This window comes from Coprinopsis cinerea, assembly GCF_000182895.1.
Source record: "Coprinopsis cinerea okayama7#130 chromosome 10 map unlocalized cont3.10, whole genome shotgun sequence".
Taxonomy (NCBI): Eukaryota; Fungi; Basidiomycota; class Agaricomycetes; order Agaricales; family Psathyrellaceae; genus Coprinopsis; species Coprinopsis cinerea.
The window spans coordinates 1,695,524-1,710,916 of record NW_003307535.1 but is presented as its reverse complement, the minus strand read 5'-3'; the positions used below and the strand labels follow the sequence as shown (position 1 = coordinate 1,710,916).

Genomic DNA, 15,393 nt, shown 5'->3' with positions numbered 1-15,393 from the left:
GCAACCATTGGCTCTGGCCAGGCAACGTGAGTTGGGATTATAGAAGACGAGTCTCCCCTACTGTCTCTGTCGCTGGAGTGTGCGTGAAGAAGAGATTCGTTCTCGTTCATCTGGATGGGCAGTCGACCGTGGAGTGAGTAGAAAGGTGGTAGCTTCGGTCAAGGAATTCGTGTCTGGTGGCAGTATGAACCGGCGATGTGCTGGACCGTCGATAATCGATAGATTTCATTTAACTTGGTCGAAATCTTTCCGACATCCCCGAAGTGTTTCGCAGAAACGGGGTCGACATGGGCGGCAGTAGGCGGATAGGCAGGAATAGCAATTTAACACGTCTATCAGAGTGGTTATAAGCGTATCTTGTCCCCAGGAGCCAGGAATTCGCAAACGAGGTGTTCTCCGGTGACGATCCCCAATCCTTCGCGGGGTTAATTGGGTTGAGGGTCACCGTATTCGATTTCGTCGAGGCCTTCTGTCCTTTCAGGCGCGCATCGCTTCACAAATCTTTCCGTATCCAATGATTTCAAGATCCCATTTCAAGGTAGCGTCGGAAAAGAGGAGAGAGTGGAAACGAAACCTCCTTTTTCCTGCGCGAGCTCGTTGGCAGTCTCGTTTATGCCGAGATCAACGGATCAGAAATGACTGATGGAGCCCCTATGTATAGAACGTCGGGCTGGCGAGTGGCAAATGCAACGACCATGTATCTCTGTATCTTACATATTGGCATTGGTAATACAGTGCTTCAGTTAATATAACATCGCTCGAACTACTTCTACCCCCTAGATAACAGCGGTTGGATTTCATTCACCATCGAAGATGGCTGCGTAGTACTGACAGGCGTTTTGAACTGGAATACCCCCAACCGTAGTCGGTCTTCATCCAGGAAACATAGCACGGCTATTCCAAAGGATACGCGTGAGCATGGTACAAGTCAAGGTAGACAGCAAGCAATACTTACATTCGGGTAGATCAATCGTCATTCTTGTGGCATCGAGCTGCCATTGCCAATGAGGCCACCACCACACGTCAAAACTAGGCCACGATGGCTGAGTGCGACTTTCAGGTTCATCCTTTAGCCAATTTCCCATACACTCCCAGAAGGCGGGCGAGTTGAGAAGAAGGGCCTGGTTGGCGACGAAACCTTGCCGATTAGAGGGCAGCGTCCAATCCAGCACGCAGAAGGCGAAGAGATCGGGAGCCACAGCCGCTGCAGGTCCTGCTCGAATGTATTGGTCCGCAATTGTGCGAAACCCGGCTTCGATCATGGAAAATGTACGAGGATGGGTCTGCGGCGTTGCCTGTGGGATCACGCCCATCGGCGTGTCGGAGTGCTCTAGTTCCGATGCTTCGTTGAATGGGTGTACAACCAGAGAGCCTAGAAGTAGCATCATATTGTACTGTGTCTGGGACCCACGATCGCGGTGGTTCTGTCGATCAAGCCGGGTCTTGAATATCTTGAATAGCTGTATACGAAGCTCTAAAAACGTTGGAATGAGAGACGGAGTAACGGTTCAAAGGCAATGCGCGCTTACCGTCGGGCAAGCGGGGAATCGTCCTATTCTCGCTCACTGATCCGTCTACAACAGCGGGACATGCAACGAAGACCTCTTCCAGGAAGCTTTCAGGAAGGTTTTGGTACAGGCGTACAAACAACTCCAGACGATGGAGGTGCTCCCATTCTCCCATCGGAACATGGAAATCTTCGGACGACGAAAACATCTGGAGCCCGACCTTGTACATCACATAGTCCTTGATCAGGTTTACTTGGGTGGGGTCGAAGGTCTGTCCTAGAGGGCGCTCCTGTGGCCCGTACATGTACCGGTTGAAGTGATCGAGGTCTTGCACAGTCGTGAGGTCCCGGACGCAGGAGTAAACCGATCTTGTCACGACGGGATCACCATGTTGGAATTGGCGCGCCATCCTACACAGTCCCCAGATATAGTTGCTCTGCACCTCCGATGTGTGGCTCCACCACCTGTCATAGGCGCTCCAGTTGGCAAGGTTCTTCACTTTGGCAAAGCTGCGTACAGGGCGGCTGGCGTTTTTGAAGACCATGCACCACAGCGCCACAATTCTACTGCAGAGCATTGTAAAGCCCCATGCCTGAGGTGATTTGTAGGCACAACTGACGGGAAAGACGCCGGAGGAGTAGCCATATACACTGCCGTAGTAGTAGAAAAAGAAGTCGCAAAGTGCCGGAAGGATTGTTGTGGCGACGACAAAGAACAGGGTTGTGCCCACCAGTGCACCCAGGACATAGCCGATCGTGTGGTTCATGTGATAGAAATACTCCACTAGTCCAATGAGGAATAGGGCTACAGCGACCTGGAGGAGGATGGGGAGTAGGGTGATGATCAGAGGAACGTGCCACGATTGCAAAGAGCTGTTCCTGGAGTTACGCGCCGCGATTGCTTCCTTTAGGGATCTTCCGGAGTATTGGCGCTGGTAAGCTCGTATCCATTGCAGACATAGAATGCCTATCGTCACGACCGCGAGGCTGCTGGTGAGACTTATCATCCAGAGGAGGTTGATCCGGACCGTGCTGGGCGCCGCGACGAAAGGTTCAAGTTGCGGCAATGGGATATCCGTTGGACTGGAATTTGCCTCTAGTTGAGCCGATATTCGAGCCAGAAGTTGGACAGAAGCGGCCTCGGGAGGCTCCTGAAGCTCTTTGGCAACCTCGACCGAGAAAGCAGTGACGATTGCGGAGAACAGACCAGCCTTCACCGACGTCAAACAGGCGACTGGCGGCGCATAAAGCTGAATTCGACTCACGAAGATCAGCAAATTCTGAATTTCTCCGTTCCATCCATCGCACATGCTGCGATCGAGACTGTCGATGATTTTCCGACAGGCTTCTAACCCGTTTCCTTCGTCTGGGATTGGAAAGCGGAGCGGATCGTCGCATCTCCAAGGCTTTTCTTCCTTAAGGACAATGTTAGTGTTTCAAGCCCTTCGATACGTCATTGTCGAGAGAGAACCGACCTCCCAAAATGGCTTGGGCTCGTGTTCACCGCCATTGTCTGGTGCATCCTTCGACGATAGCCTGCGATCCAGGTGACTTTCGGTGGGTGGTTGTGAATTTCGCCCGTCGGGAAAATGGCTAGCCATGAAGGAAGAAGCAAAGTCCGTATTGAAGCCCCGCTGTACAATCGAATACAATACTTATTGATGGATATGATGGTTGTGAACAGCTTCACTGGGCGCTCTTCCCCGTCGTTTCGGGGCGGGCCTCATTGTCCCTCCCCCGATAAGCGGATCACGATCGTCGGGCATCTCGGCGTGCCAAAGGGCTGCCTGTGTCCACGACTGGAAATGCTATAGCCTCGGTCTTCTGGTGGTCTAACTCTAGAACTGATCCTCTCGTATAGTCTACGCTCTCTAGAGGATATGAGTGCAGGCAGACAGCGCTACAGGTTTATCTTGCGCTACAGGTTTATCTTTCTGCTCAGATGGCTAACAATGGGCCTCATTTTCCCATTGTCTTGGTACCAACGCGACCAGTTCCATCCGACTGCCACAGTGATCAACGCTCCCTATAAAACGCAGGGCTTCCCTGCACAAGTCCAACATCCACTTCTCTTCCCATCCCCCGACTTGCGAATCCTTCCTCCCGGCGAGTATCGATTTTGCAAGCCTTCTGAATAACGTTTAGTTCTCTCTACAACAAGCAACCAAGCAAGCAAATATAATGTCTACCCCAAACGCACCATCCGAGTTCTTGCTAAAGCTCATCGAGGACATGGGCGAAATTCAGCCTCGCTCTCGAGCACCAGCGACTGATAAGGACACCACACCTTTCCCGTTCGATTCGTTGGCTCTAGAGATTCAGTACAAGATATTCGAGCAGGTCGTCGGGCCTGACTGCGTCAGAGTCTCCGAAGACGACACTCGACAGTACCGCGGTGTTCCCAAAACATTCAACGGACGGGCTGCACCCACTGACGTTGCTTCCAGCGGTAACCCTATGACCCTAGCCCAGGTCTGCAAGTCCTGGAAAGCCAAAGTAGACGAAAACAGCAACCTCTGGTCGACCATTCGGATCGACGACCCATTGCCCGAGGACGTCCCCTACTTCAAGGCTTGGTTAGAGCGCACTAAAGAGGCGAACAGCTTGTTGAATCTCACCTTTGAATACGGGCGCCGCGCCGGCAACGTCTACCTTTCCTACCCCCTCGCAGCATCGAAGGGTACCGATTTCTTTGGTCTTATTCGCCTATATCGTCAAGCTATCTGCGAATCTGTGAATGCGGCGCTGGAGCAATCCGAGCGTATTCGATCGCTCACACTCCACATGCAGACCAATGACAATGATAGTGGGATCCATTGGAGGGGAAAGTCCTTCCCCGAGCTTGTCTACGTGAGCCTTTACCTTCGTCGATGGCCCCAAGATTCTGTGATCGGACTCTACAACACCATCCTCAAGTCAGCACCCAAGCTCAAACACATCGACATCGATTTGAGCTACTACTTGCCTGGGAAGCCGAGAGGTTGTATTCCGTTTGGTGACCTCCGCATGCCCTGGGGCCAGCTCAAGTCGCTCTGCATCCCTCTTCGCAGCCTCGGGATGATGTTCACCATTTTGCAGGCCTGTCCTGAACTCGAAGAATTCGATATGATCGGTCGTTACGGTGCCGAGGGTCTGACCAATGAACCTGCAGATGAATCGAGAGCGGAGGCTGAGCCTATCCCCGCCCCTAAGCTTCGAACCTTCAAGCTCCTGATCGACGACGAGTTCCTCTTTGTCTGCCAAGCGCTCCGCATCACCGCTCCTGCCCTCGAGACACTTGTTATCAAAGCCAGTATCGCTGGGATCACCTGTGAAAGTCCTGCTCCGGAATACTTCAAGGACGCATTGGTTGCTCTTGGACGCCGATCGGGATGTCGGCTGAAGACTCTCTCGTGCTCCCTGGGATGGCCAGAGGACGCCTATCAAGGAATTCACGTCATGCTCAAAGACCCCATGTTCCAGTACCTCGAGAACCTGCACTTTGGTGAAGAGGATGGCATTAATGAGCAAACTTTGCGAACGCTGACGTTTACAGCAGAAAACCGTTTCTTACCTCGACTCCGTTCTTTGAAGGGGTGCTTCGAGGCACAGGATGGCGAGTATGCCAGAATGCTGTATTCTCGAGTAGCTGTTCCTGACGAGGAACGTACCCTTCGTGTTGTGGATGTGGCCGTACGGCGAAAAATGCAGCACTGGGGTCAGGGCTTCAATAAGGATGGAGAAGTCATGAATCTGGTAAGGAGGCTGAAAATTCTTGACTTCTTGCGCCGTTAGAGTTCCGAACAGTGTTCGTAGTAATTATCAATATGTTAGCCAGATTGAAGCAATGACATCAGAATCATGATAAATGCAATGTACAAGAATACAAGAACAATACAAGGATGAAGAAAAAACAACAAGGATCAAGTATGCGTGAACAATGGTATCATCCAATATCAAGTCGTAAGATTTGTCGGTCATGAAGTCATCAAGGGCGTGAAGAATAGAATAGGTGTGCGATTGAAGCCAAGTGAAAAGGAAACTGATGTATGTGCGTGCGTACGATGGTGACGTGTCCGGGGTATTGCGGACAAGCGATTCGTTGTCCAGGTATCAGCAGTTGCAGCCAGTGTTGTCCGCCTCGTGAGCGTCCAAGGGGAATGAATCAGGGTAATCGCTGAATCTGAAGACAGGAAATCGTTTGGCATCAGTGGGATGTACAGAACCAGGAGAGAGGACGCACAGTTGCTCTTCCGACTCTTGCTCCAGCGCCTTCACAGCGACAGTCTGGAATGCTTGTTCGACATTGATCGCTTCCTTTGCCGACGTCTCGAAGTAAGGAATGTTCCCCTTGGCTTGACACCACGCTAGCGCTCGTTTCTGGGTGACCTGTGGGCAGAACATTGGTAAGAACACACACACTGTCCACGACCGATTATACTCGCCTGCCTCTTCGACTCGTCTATGTCCACCTTATTGCCCAATACCACGAAGGGGAAGTTCTCCGGGTCATGAGGACTGGCTTGAATCAAGAATTCGTCCCTCCAGCTCTCTAGCGCTTGGAATGATTTGGCCGAGTTGACGTCGAAGACGAGGACGCAGCAGTCTGCACCGCGGTAGAATGCGACACCGAGTGATTGGAAGCGTTCTTGACCTGCTGTATCCCAGAGCTGATTTAGGTTACCGAGAGTCGAGTCGACGTCGTGTTTGTATGTGTGAACATTCACCGATAGAGGTGGCGAAGTGCAGAGTTAGAGAGAGGGCCAGCGAGGACGTCGTGTGAGTCGGTTGTTGCTAACTGGGCATGAGACGGGTCGTCGCACCTGCATCGTAACCGGTCGCTCTTCAGTGTCGACCTCCTTTGTCAAGCTAGCGGCAGACTCAACTGTTAGACCAACAAAGGGGTGGCACGAGCAACGACGAGCACTCACAAATCCGCCCCGATAGTGGCCTTATACTGCGTACTAAACCTCTTGTTCACATATTGGTTCATCAGCGACGTCTTCCCGACACTAAATTTCACACAGAACGTTTAGGACTGTCGGTTCTATCGACCCATCGATGCTGAGGCTCACCCACTGTCGCCCAAGATAATCACCTAGCCGAGTCATCGTTCCATTAGCATTTGACCTAGAGTCAAGTCCTGGACCATATAGAAACTTACTTTAAGTAGGGCGCTTCGAGGCATTCGTTAACAACCTAGTAGTATATAGAATTCAGAGGAATAAGTTATGTAGAGGACTGGATAGTGTGTGGGCGGCAGGAGAGTTGTTGAGCACGCAAGCCAAGCGACGGACCCGACCTTGGACCGTTCGGATCATGCTTTCTGGGCGGAGCCTAAATTTGGGCCTTTCTCACCCCTATCTCTTCGGCGCTTAACTCGATGGAGGTGCTATCCATTGAGGGCTCTCATTGCATTGGGGTTCGGGAAGATAATATGAGACCATGTACTTGGACGTGCAGGGCGGTCACCCCCAGGCATGAAGAGTAGGCAGGATGTTGACTCATGAATCCTGCCTTACAAACGGGCGATTTCGTGATGTAGCTCAGATATCTGCCAGCCGACAGGATCAACGCGATAAGAAGTGAGCATAATGGCATATTATTTTGTATTTATAGTAGCTATAGTGTCAAATTATAACTATACATGTTGGTACATGGAGGGTCGAGGCATAGGGACGATGCAATGAAACATGATGGTACAGACAGGAGACACTACTTATACAAAATTAGTACAGATGAGTTCTGTTAACAAAAGGAAATGATAAGCATGCAGGGGTAATCAGGCTCTTCAAAGCGACAAGGCGACTGTCTTCGGGATCTTGAAACAGCTCATAGTCTTGACAGAGCACGTTCCCTTCCATGCGCACGGGTGGTGGCAGGGACATTGGCGGTGGTGGGACGGTACTCCTTGGCGCCATGGAACATCGGGTGCTGATAAACGGAAGGGTCGATATTACCATCGAGCGGTACGGACCAGTGGAACGTCTTGAGTTTGCAGCCAGAGCGATCACCCAGTCCGCGCAGAGAACGAGCGAACTCGATGTGCGAGACCTTAGATTCAGCCCCTGGGGTGCGGATGATGGTGAGCTTCTCAAGGCCGCGCAGATTCAGCAAATCCAACGGGACAGAGAAGCCAGTGGATTTCTTGTCAAGCACAAGGACGAGCGACTGAAGCTGCCTGTGGACCAGCTCGACGCTCCACTTGTTGATCTTTGGATTCAATCCAGAGCCAGTGACCTCTAACTCCCGTAGCTGAGGGCATCTCGCCATTACAGTGAAGAAGAAATGAGGATCAGAGAACGGCCCCTTGAACGATGTGAGCCGCTGCCATGGAGTCGCTTGCCGGTCGAGCGGGGAATGGATGTTGCCGAAGATATGTGCACTCCAGGTTGGTTCGGACCCCAAGTCGATCTTGACGAGTTTCGGCGCATTGGTACAAACCATGTCGTAGAGCGCTTTGTTCGTGTCCGCAGGCCAGTCAGGAAGCGAGAGTCTGAACTCGACCAAGTTGGGGAAAGAGTAGGTAGCACCGCTCCAAACGTTCTTGCGCTGGCGACGATCGGTCGATAGAACATTTGAGGCGATTGTAAGTGATTGGATTCGATTGGAATAGGCGAGGACCGCATCCACGAGAGCCGGGAAAGCAGAGCCAGACGCATCGTCGGTGCCGACTAGAGAGTCTACCAAGATCACCTCGTGTAGCATGCTAGCAGAACGCTCGATCTGGTCCTTGATCATAGAAGCGAAATCAAGGCTCGGGTTGTTGAGGCGAATACACAAGGGGTTTCTCTCTCTGGGGGAGGGGTAGGCACTGTGAAGTTCACCCATCGAGTTGCGATTGGATTGGAGTTGAAATGATATAAGAAAAGGTACAGTCGAGATGCACGATATGAGTGACAGATAATGGTGCAAGGGGCGTTTCCGAGTCAAAGCGGTTCACCCGATACTTATATAGGGATCCAGCTGTGCCACTGGAGGACAAGCGATCATTCGAGTTAAACGTTAAACCTGTGGACTGCGCCGGTTAAATACCACATATGGAAGGAAATTGACCTCGACAAACAATGACGTACCTTCCACCTTGACCGACATGCCCGTCCTTTGACCGTTGACCTTGTTGGGCTTTGATCTCTATAATACTTAAAGCCACAGACAAGTCGTAGAGAAATGAAATCGAAAGTCCGCGCTTTGACCTGTTCACCGCTGACGTCATCGTGGCCTCCATTAAGCGCTCGAAAGGGTATATGGCCTCGGGGCTTTTGACTGGCGCGGATGATCAATCTCTTTCACGTCGTATTTACTTAGTATGGACCGGTGACAACGAGTCTATAGACACAGGCCACCATGACTTCATATTTCAATTCCACTTGAAGCCTGGTAACAAGATATGATAACTTCGCTGGAGACAATGTGTCAAATAACAAAAGTCGGAACTAGGATACATTATCCTTCCAAGCATCACAGACTTGGCGTCTACTCCCGGTATTCCCTGAAAGTGTTAACGAAGCAACTTGAGGTTGAGGCGGTGGCCAAGAGCCTGAGTTATCTTTCAGATCCGCGAATTGCGGTTGCGACGAGCTGGTACTCGATAGTCGTAGATTCTTAGCACCGTGCATGATCTAGATTAGACCACTTGTCGTCGTAGTAGTGGAGATGGCAACGACAAAGCTCGAGGACGATTCACCACGAGAGGCCGGATGCCGCCAGGCATGATCCCATCATCACGGCTATCACTCTTATCATTCGCCCGAGGGACAATGGACTTAGTTGGAGGTGAAATCCTCACCAACTCGTAGCCGCTCAGCGAGTATTCCGAATTCTCGACACCTTGCACTTGAAACCTCTTCGCAATCAGAAGTTCGCGTGCTCATCTATCGAAGGGGGCAGAGTGCAGATTCGAAACGGAGACCGAGTTTATATCATAGGTCGACCATTTTCACGATGATCCCATGACCCAGTGAAGGTCACCTACGACCACTCATTGCATTCACGATCAAAGCTTCGGGAAAGTAATGGAATTGTGAATACTCTCGTCTTGGCATTAAGTAGGTTTGGCTTGAAGCTTGAAGATTAAATCAAGATTAAATACCTTTTCGTTTCACCGACGCAAGTTTCCTGCATGACATACGCCCCTATGTTCGTCTTCATGAGGATTACGTAACTTGTTATCCTCTTTCCTCCTTCCTCCATCTGCTCTAGGGATTCCTGGGTGGTTTTCGTTCTGTTGAGAAGGATATCGGTATGTACACTGAACTCGCTGAAATACCGGTCCCGATTGGAGGACAGTTTGTCGGTCCAGACGCGGATAGTGAGTCCAGCAACCGCAATTCACTCCTATCCTGATTCTGATTTAGCGCTCTCCGCGTCATCTCCCGATTTCTCAACTCGACCACGTTCGTACACCCTTCTCCAGCGGTCGAAATCACGTTCAGCGTTCGCGATCACGAACTAAATCTCAAGAAAACTGTCGTCAAAACGATTGCAAACATCCAGGGAGAGAAACCTTATGTTTCCCCGCCTGTCCAAGTGGATTCGCAAGTCGCGGCGTTGTACTCGCCTTCGGGGAAGAGAAAGGTGGTGTTGAGAGAGGTGAACAAGAAGGGCGATACGAGGAGGGTTGTTGAACTTTGGAATGAGAGCACGAAGGTGGCCTCGGTTGATGTGACCGAGAGACACGACAAGTTCTATGTCGATGGTGCGTTTCATATTGTGATGAATATATGTGACTTGATCGACATGGTTCCGTCTATAGAGTATATTGGAAGCCTGGGCTTCAATGCTACAGAAGATGCAGTGGTCTATACGGCCGAAGCCCATCTCGACAATGATTCATCGGATCCTTACGCCAAGTTTAGGTATCGGCCTGATTTTGGAGAGGGGCTCACAGGTCAACGAAGACCCGCGTTATTCATCGTCAAGCTCCCAGGATCACCGTCTAGTGACGATAAACCAGTAGTTTATCGTCTCAAGTCACCAGCCAACGTGCGGCTAGGGCAGGCGGTCTTCTCGGGCGCATCTACTGTCGATGAAGTGGTTCTGTACGCGACTGGGTACGAGCTCCAGCCGGATGGAAGGCTACTGGGAGTAAAGGGCTGTTTCAACCGCCCGACCGGCATCTGGAGGGTTAAGGCTACCCTGGGCGGAGACCCAACGGTTAATGACGTCGATGCTACGGCAACCAAACTCAACCCTGGACACATCTCCTGTCGCTCGCCTCGTGTCGTCCCTCAAGGGAAAGGAGAGCAACTGGTCTTTCTCTCCTCTGCTTCTGGCGGTCCTCATGTCACTACTGCGTCTCTACAGACGTGGAAACCTACTGGCGACGGCAAGGGCGAGGTCAGGGAAGTTATTGGTATCGTGGAGAAGCCAGCCCAGGGTGATTGGTTCCCTGGTCTCTATCCACCTTACAATCTCCCTGCAGCCCCGTACCTATCCCAAACGGGGTCGTTAGCTTTCCACTCGCACGTGGGGTCCAAAACGTGGATCGTCCTTGCTGGATTGGATGGGAAACGCAGTGGATGGGATCGGGTGCCCGAAGATTCGGATGAAGGCGAGATGTATAGCTGGAGTGTGCTCGCGACGGACGAAAAGAACAGGATTCTGTGCTGGAGGAGCTCTCCGAGTGTTCCCTACGAAATCGGAGTGGCGGATGTTCGTGATGGTGGAATAACTTCCTGGAAGTCGCTGGACAAGCCTAAACTCCCCGAAAGAGGTGAGAAGCCTTTCTCCGCAGATTGACAGAGGTTAACTTTTGTGAGATCTAGTCTCCAAGGCGTTGTCTTCAATTCGTACTTCTATCCACCAGATCCCAGACCGTGCACCAACTGAAACCCTCGTCATTACTTCGACTCTGAATGGAAAGGGCGGAAAATTGCCTCCCTGCGTTCTGGTACCTCACGGAGGTCCCCACGCTACGACGACCACCGCCTTTAGCCCTGCCACAACCGCACTAGTTCTTGAAGGATGTAAGCCAATTTACTTCCGTCACGCTGATATACTGACTCTTTTGCCCAGTCACATTGGCCCTTCCCAACTATACCGGTAGTTTGGGGTACGGAGAGGCGCCGATAAGAGCGTTAGTTGGAGCCTGCGGACGTACGGATGTCGACGACTGTATCGGAACTTTGGACCACCTCGTTAAGATCGGCATCGCCGAAGATGGACCTGGAAGGGTCTTCGTCCAGGGTGGAAGCCATGGAGGCTTCCTGTCTGCCCATCGTACGTCATGTCATTTATAGTCTCAGGATGCAAAGATCCCCTTTCCAACGGCTCTCTAAACAGTGATCGGACAATTCCCCGACAGGTTTTCCGGCGCAGTCATGCGCAACCCGGTCATCTCAGTTGGCGAAATCTCAACTACAGACATCCCAGATTGGTATTTTTCAGAATTCGGATACGAATACCCCGTGCTCTCGTCCACCGCAGAGTCAACCGACTCTCAAGCGAGAAATGGTGATCCTGATTCGATAGCACCGCTAATGACAGGTCAAACGTTCACGCAATTGCAGAGTGCGTCGCCGATACACCATGTCGACAAGGTGAAAGCACCGGTCTTGTTGCTGGTTGGCCTCGCGGATCGTCGTGTTGCGCCTACGCACGGGGTAGAATATTATCACGCGTTGACAGCAAGAGCGAGGAAGGTCGAGTTGTTGACATTCGAGGGAGAAAGCCATCCGTTGGATGGAGTGGAGGCTGCAAGGGTATGCTGGGAGGCGGGGAGGGACTGGCTCAGGGCCTTAGCCTCTTAGAGGAATGGGACATCGTGGTCGTGGCTATCGTGTTAAGTACTGGGGTAATTGAATCCTACGTAACATTTTTCGGATGTTAGTTGCGGCAATGGTAGATGTTGAGTCCTTACAGAGTATCCAGCTCGATATCTTCAGAGGTCCTTGGATAATGGCGATTGGCAATTGGGAACCTGCGCGAACATCGTTTGCCGCGACGGCCATCAAATATCGCGCGCCAAAGCCACCGACGCGACCAAACAACCTCCTGCTCGCGACCAAACACGGTCGACGATGTCTGATTCGGCGAGCTCCTCATCAACCAAGAACCCAATCTCGCTCAGGCTCTACAAGGTCCTGAGCACCAACTTTGACGACCATGGAACGAGAGAAGCTCTACAGACCCTGTCAGAACTCTATGGTATCCCAGAAACCGAGGCGAAACAGCTCGCATCATCGACAACTTCATCGACATCGACGGGCAAGGTAGCAGGGAGTGTACCAGGCGAGAGCTATCCTGGTGAATATGCGGCGACGACAAGGAGGAACTTGAAGAGGGACATGGAGAAGAAGCTGGCTGAGGGAAGCCAGTCGTTCTTGAAGGCACTGGAGGAGGTTGATCAGGTTCGTAGCGCGAGTTCGTCGTCGTTGGTTATCATAAGCTGAGCTGGGGACTAGAAACTGGCAGAGATGCAGGCGCATATTCAGGATATGGAGGCTGCATGCCAGCAAGCTGAAGATCAGCTCAACTCGACGAGCGAAGCGAGCAAAGCCGTCCTTGAACGAGCGGGCAACCTGCGAGACGAAAGGTGCTACATATCTCTGGTTATTGGCAATCACAGACTGATCAGTAGCAGGCAGGAAGTTGAGGACAAAAAGTCTATAATCACCTTGTTCCTCTCCCGGTTCACCCTTTCTGAACAAGAAGCCGAAGCGATTACATCTCGCGACGTCCCAGTCTCCCAGCGGTTCTTCGACGCCATGGACAAAACTGAACGAATACGCGAGGATTGCCGGGTGCTCATGGCTGGAGAGGACGGCGCGCCCACCAAAGCCGGTCTCGACATTATGGCGTCCACGTCGAGTCACCTTGAACAAGGCTTCGACAAGATCTTGCGGTGGATCTCGAACGAATTCAGACAAATCGGCAAGGACGGGCAGTTCGAACTCGACGTGCATCCGGTCATGAGGGAGGCGGTGGTTAGGCTGAAGAAGAGACCGGAGCTGCTTACTGAAGCCCTGACAATCCTCTCGGAAACGCGACAGCAATCCCTCCTGTCTTCGTTCATCACCGCGCTCACTCGAGGTGGCCCCTCAGGTCTACCTCGTCCCATCGAACTTCACGCCCACGATCCCATGCGATATGTCGGCGACATGCTTGCCTGGGTGCATCAAGCCATCGCCGCCGAACGCGAATTCCTTGAAACTCTCTTCGCCGTCAAGAGCGATAACCGGATGGTCGGCAGCGTTCGCTCGTTTACTGAGAAGACAGAAGAGGAGGAATGGATCCAGGAGCTGATGGACTTGTCGGTCTCCAAGCTATGTGTGCCGCTGAAGAACCGTGTTCTGCAGACGGTTAGGTCTCAGGAGAGCAGCATTGTGTCGTACAAGATTGCGAACTTGCTACAGTTCTATCTTGTGACGATGAGAAGGACGATTGGACCTCAGGCTTTGCTCACCAAGACCTTACACGAGTGAGTCCACCCCCACACCCTTTCAACTATTTGCCTCTGATCATTGTTCCAGGATCACAGACGTGTCGTACAAGGTCTTCCAAACCTCTATCGAAACGCATTCCCAAGCCCTCGCTCGACTTCCTCTGGACCCCGACGATCCATCACTCACGCCACCGCACTTCATACTCGACCACGCGCAGATCCTCAAGGAAGTTATGAACGTGTATCAATCCTCTATTGTCGACGGGGAGGGAGAAGCGGAGACGGAAGAGTCGAGCGCCGTTGCGCCCTCGTTCGAAAACGTACTCGACGTGTTCATTGATCCTGTGGTGCTGAGTTGTATCTCGAAGAGCGAGGAGAAGATCATGCTGAGACCCAAGTGGGATGGGAAGGTGTATACGATTAATTGTTTGACTTATTTCCAGGTGAGTGTGGCAGTTTCTGACTCCAGTTTCAATACTGATTGATTGTGTGTAGGGCCTTTTGGAACCGTTCTCGTTCACGAAAACGAAGCAAGAGAATTTGGCCAAGGTGATTGAGTATAGGGTGGAGGAGGTTATTGAACAACATGTGCGTTGTCGCTTTCCTTTGTTCTGAGCGATGCTTACCTAGTCTCTAGTTTGTCGACCTCATGAACGATGCTGGCCTCCATTCGGTCTACCAAACGTGTAGAGATCCACCCACCTCCGTACGTGACATCGCATTTTCTCCATTCGCTCTTGTTAACTCCCTCCTTAGGAGCCCCTCTCGCGTCTCCCACCAACCCAATCCCCGACCCTCCTCAACGCCCTCCACACCTTCTCCCTATGGCTCTCCTCTCCCGAGGTCACGCACTCCCCCCGTCTCTCCCACCTCACCTCCCAGAAACTGGCCGACCAAATCCACCGGAAGGCGTTGAAGCGGATGGTGAAAGCGTATGAATTTATTTGTGGGTGTGTGTTGGATGAGAAGAATCGGTATGAGGCTGCTGCTACGTTGCTTGGGAGGGAGAGGCCGTTTGGGCGGGTGTACCTTTTGAAGCAGATTTTTGGGATGGAGGAGGGGGAGAGTGGGAGTAGTGGGAGTGAGGAAGAGGAGAGTGAGGAAGAAGATGAGAGCGATGAAGATGAGAGTGGAGAGGACGAGGAAGATGAGAGCGAGGAGGAAGATGAGGAGGGTGAAGGAGATGCAAGTGTGGAGGGGACATCGTCTACGGCACCTAGACGTAGTTGATTTTTCACTAAATGGCTGTAATACAATTTTACTGAGTCTGCACGAGCGTGATTTTGGAGAGGGCGCAGTGTCAGTCTTTCCGCTCAGATACTTGGACGATCGACTACCGGATCATTGACACTAACGTTATTGTCTTGCTAAAACATCGATATCGATGGTATCGTTGGAGAAACCTGCGTCGCATAGCACGCCCCTGCGCTATGACCTTTCGGCGCTCCAAACACAATTAGCCTTTTACATTGATGTCGCCGTCTTGTCGGATGCGGCCAGGAAAGCTAGGGAAGTATAGTGT

General features: G+C 51.8%; 6 protein-coding genes across 6 annotated transcripts; 3 read left to right on the top strand and 3 right to left on the bottom strand.

Annotated features, from left to right (window-relative positions):
- Positions 1–1,431: 1,431 nt before the first annotated feature.
- Positions 1,432–2,817, bottom strand: CC1G_02124 (hypothetical protein; the record flags this gene model as incomplete). The annotated part of the gene is made up of 1 exon (XM_001834336.2): positions 1,432–2,817. The coding sequence occupies one exon, from the start codon at positions 2,815–2,817 to the stop codon at positions 1,432–1,434; it is 1,386 nt and encodes a 461-aa protein (XP_001834388.2).
- Positions 2,818–3,688: 871 nt separating this feature from the next.
- CC1G_02123 (hypothetical protein) lies at positions 3,689–5,281 on the top strand (the record flags this gene model as incomplete). The annotated part of the gene is made up of 1 exon (XM_001834335.1): positions 3,689–5,281. One exon carries the CDS (start codon positions 3,689–3,691, stop codon positions 5,279–5,281), a length of 1,593 nt encoding a protein of 530 aa, XP_001834387.1.
- Positions 5,282–5,599: 318 nt separating this feature from the next.
- Positions 5,600–6,674, bottom strand: CC1G_02122 (GTP-binding protein ypt7; the record flags this gene model as incomplete). Its single annotated transcript, XM_001834334.2, has 8 exons — positions 5,600–5,669; positions 5,730–5,875; positions 5,959–6,143; positions 6,214–6,280; positions 6,310–6,355; positions 6,418–6,498; positions 6,562–6,584; positions 6,651–6,674. The coding sequence occupies 8 exons, from the start codon at positions 6,672–6,674 to the stop codon at positions 5,600–5,602; spliced, it is 642 nt and encodes a 213-aa protein (XP_001834386.2).
- A 644-nt stretch (positions 6,675–7,318) lies between these two features.
- CC1G_02121 (hypothetical protein) lies at positions 7,319–8,227 on the bottom strand (the record flags this gene model as incomplete). The annotated part of the gene is made up of 1 exon (XM_001834333.2): positions 7,319–8,227. One exon carries the CDS (start codon positions 8,225–8,227, stop codon positions 7,319–7,321), a length of 909 nt encoding a protein of 302 aa, XP_001834385.2.
- A 1,503-nt stretch (positions 8,228–9,730) lies between these two features.
- On the top strand, positions 9,731–12,237 carry CC1G_15336 (acylaminoacyl-peptidase; the record flags this gene model as incomplete). Its single annotated transcript, XM_002910383.1, has 6 exons — positions 9,731–9,797; positions 9,903–10,184; positions 10,242–11,201; positions 11,254–11,454; positions 11,504–11,707; positions 11,771–12,237. 6 exons carry the CDS (start codon positions 9,731–9,733, stop codon positions 12,235–12,237), a joined length of 2,181 nt encoding a protein of 726 aa, XP_002910429.1.
- Positions 12,238–12,507: 270 nt separating this feature from the next.
- On the top strand, positions 12,508–15,101 carry CC1G_15335 (hypothetical protein; the record flags this gene model as incomplete). Its single annotated transcript, XM_002910382.1, has 7 exons — positions 12,508–12,837; positions 12,892–13,022; positions 13,071–13,907; positions 13,960–14,314; positions 14,367–14,459; positions 14,509–14,577; positions 14,628–15,101. The coding sequence occupies 7 exons, from the start codon at positions 12,508–12,510 to the stop codon at positions 15,099–15,101; spliced, it is 2,289 nt and encodes a 762-aa protein (XP_002910428.1).
- Positions 15,102–15,393: the final 292 nt, after the last annotated feature.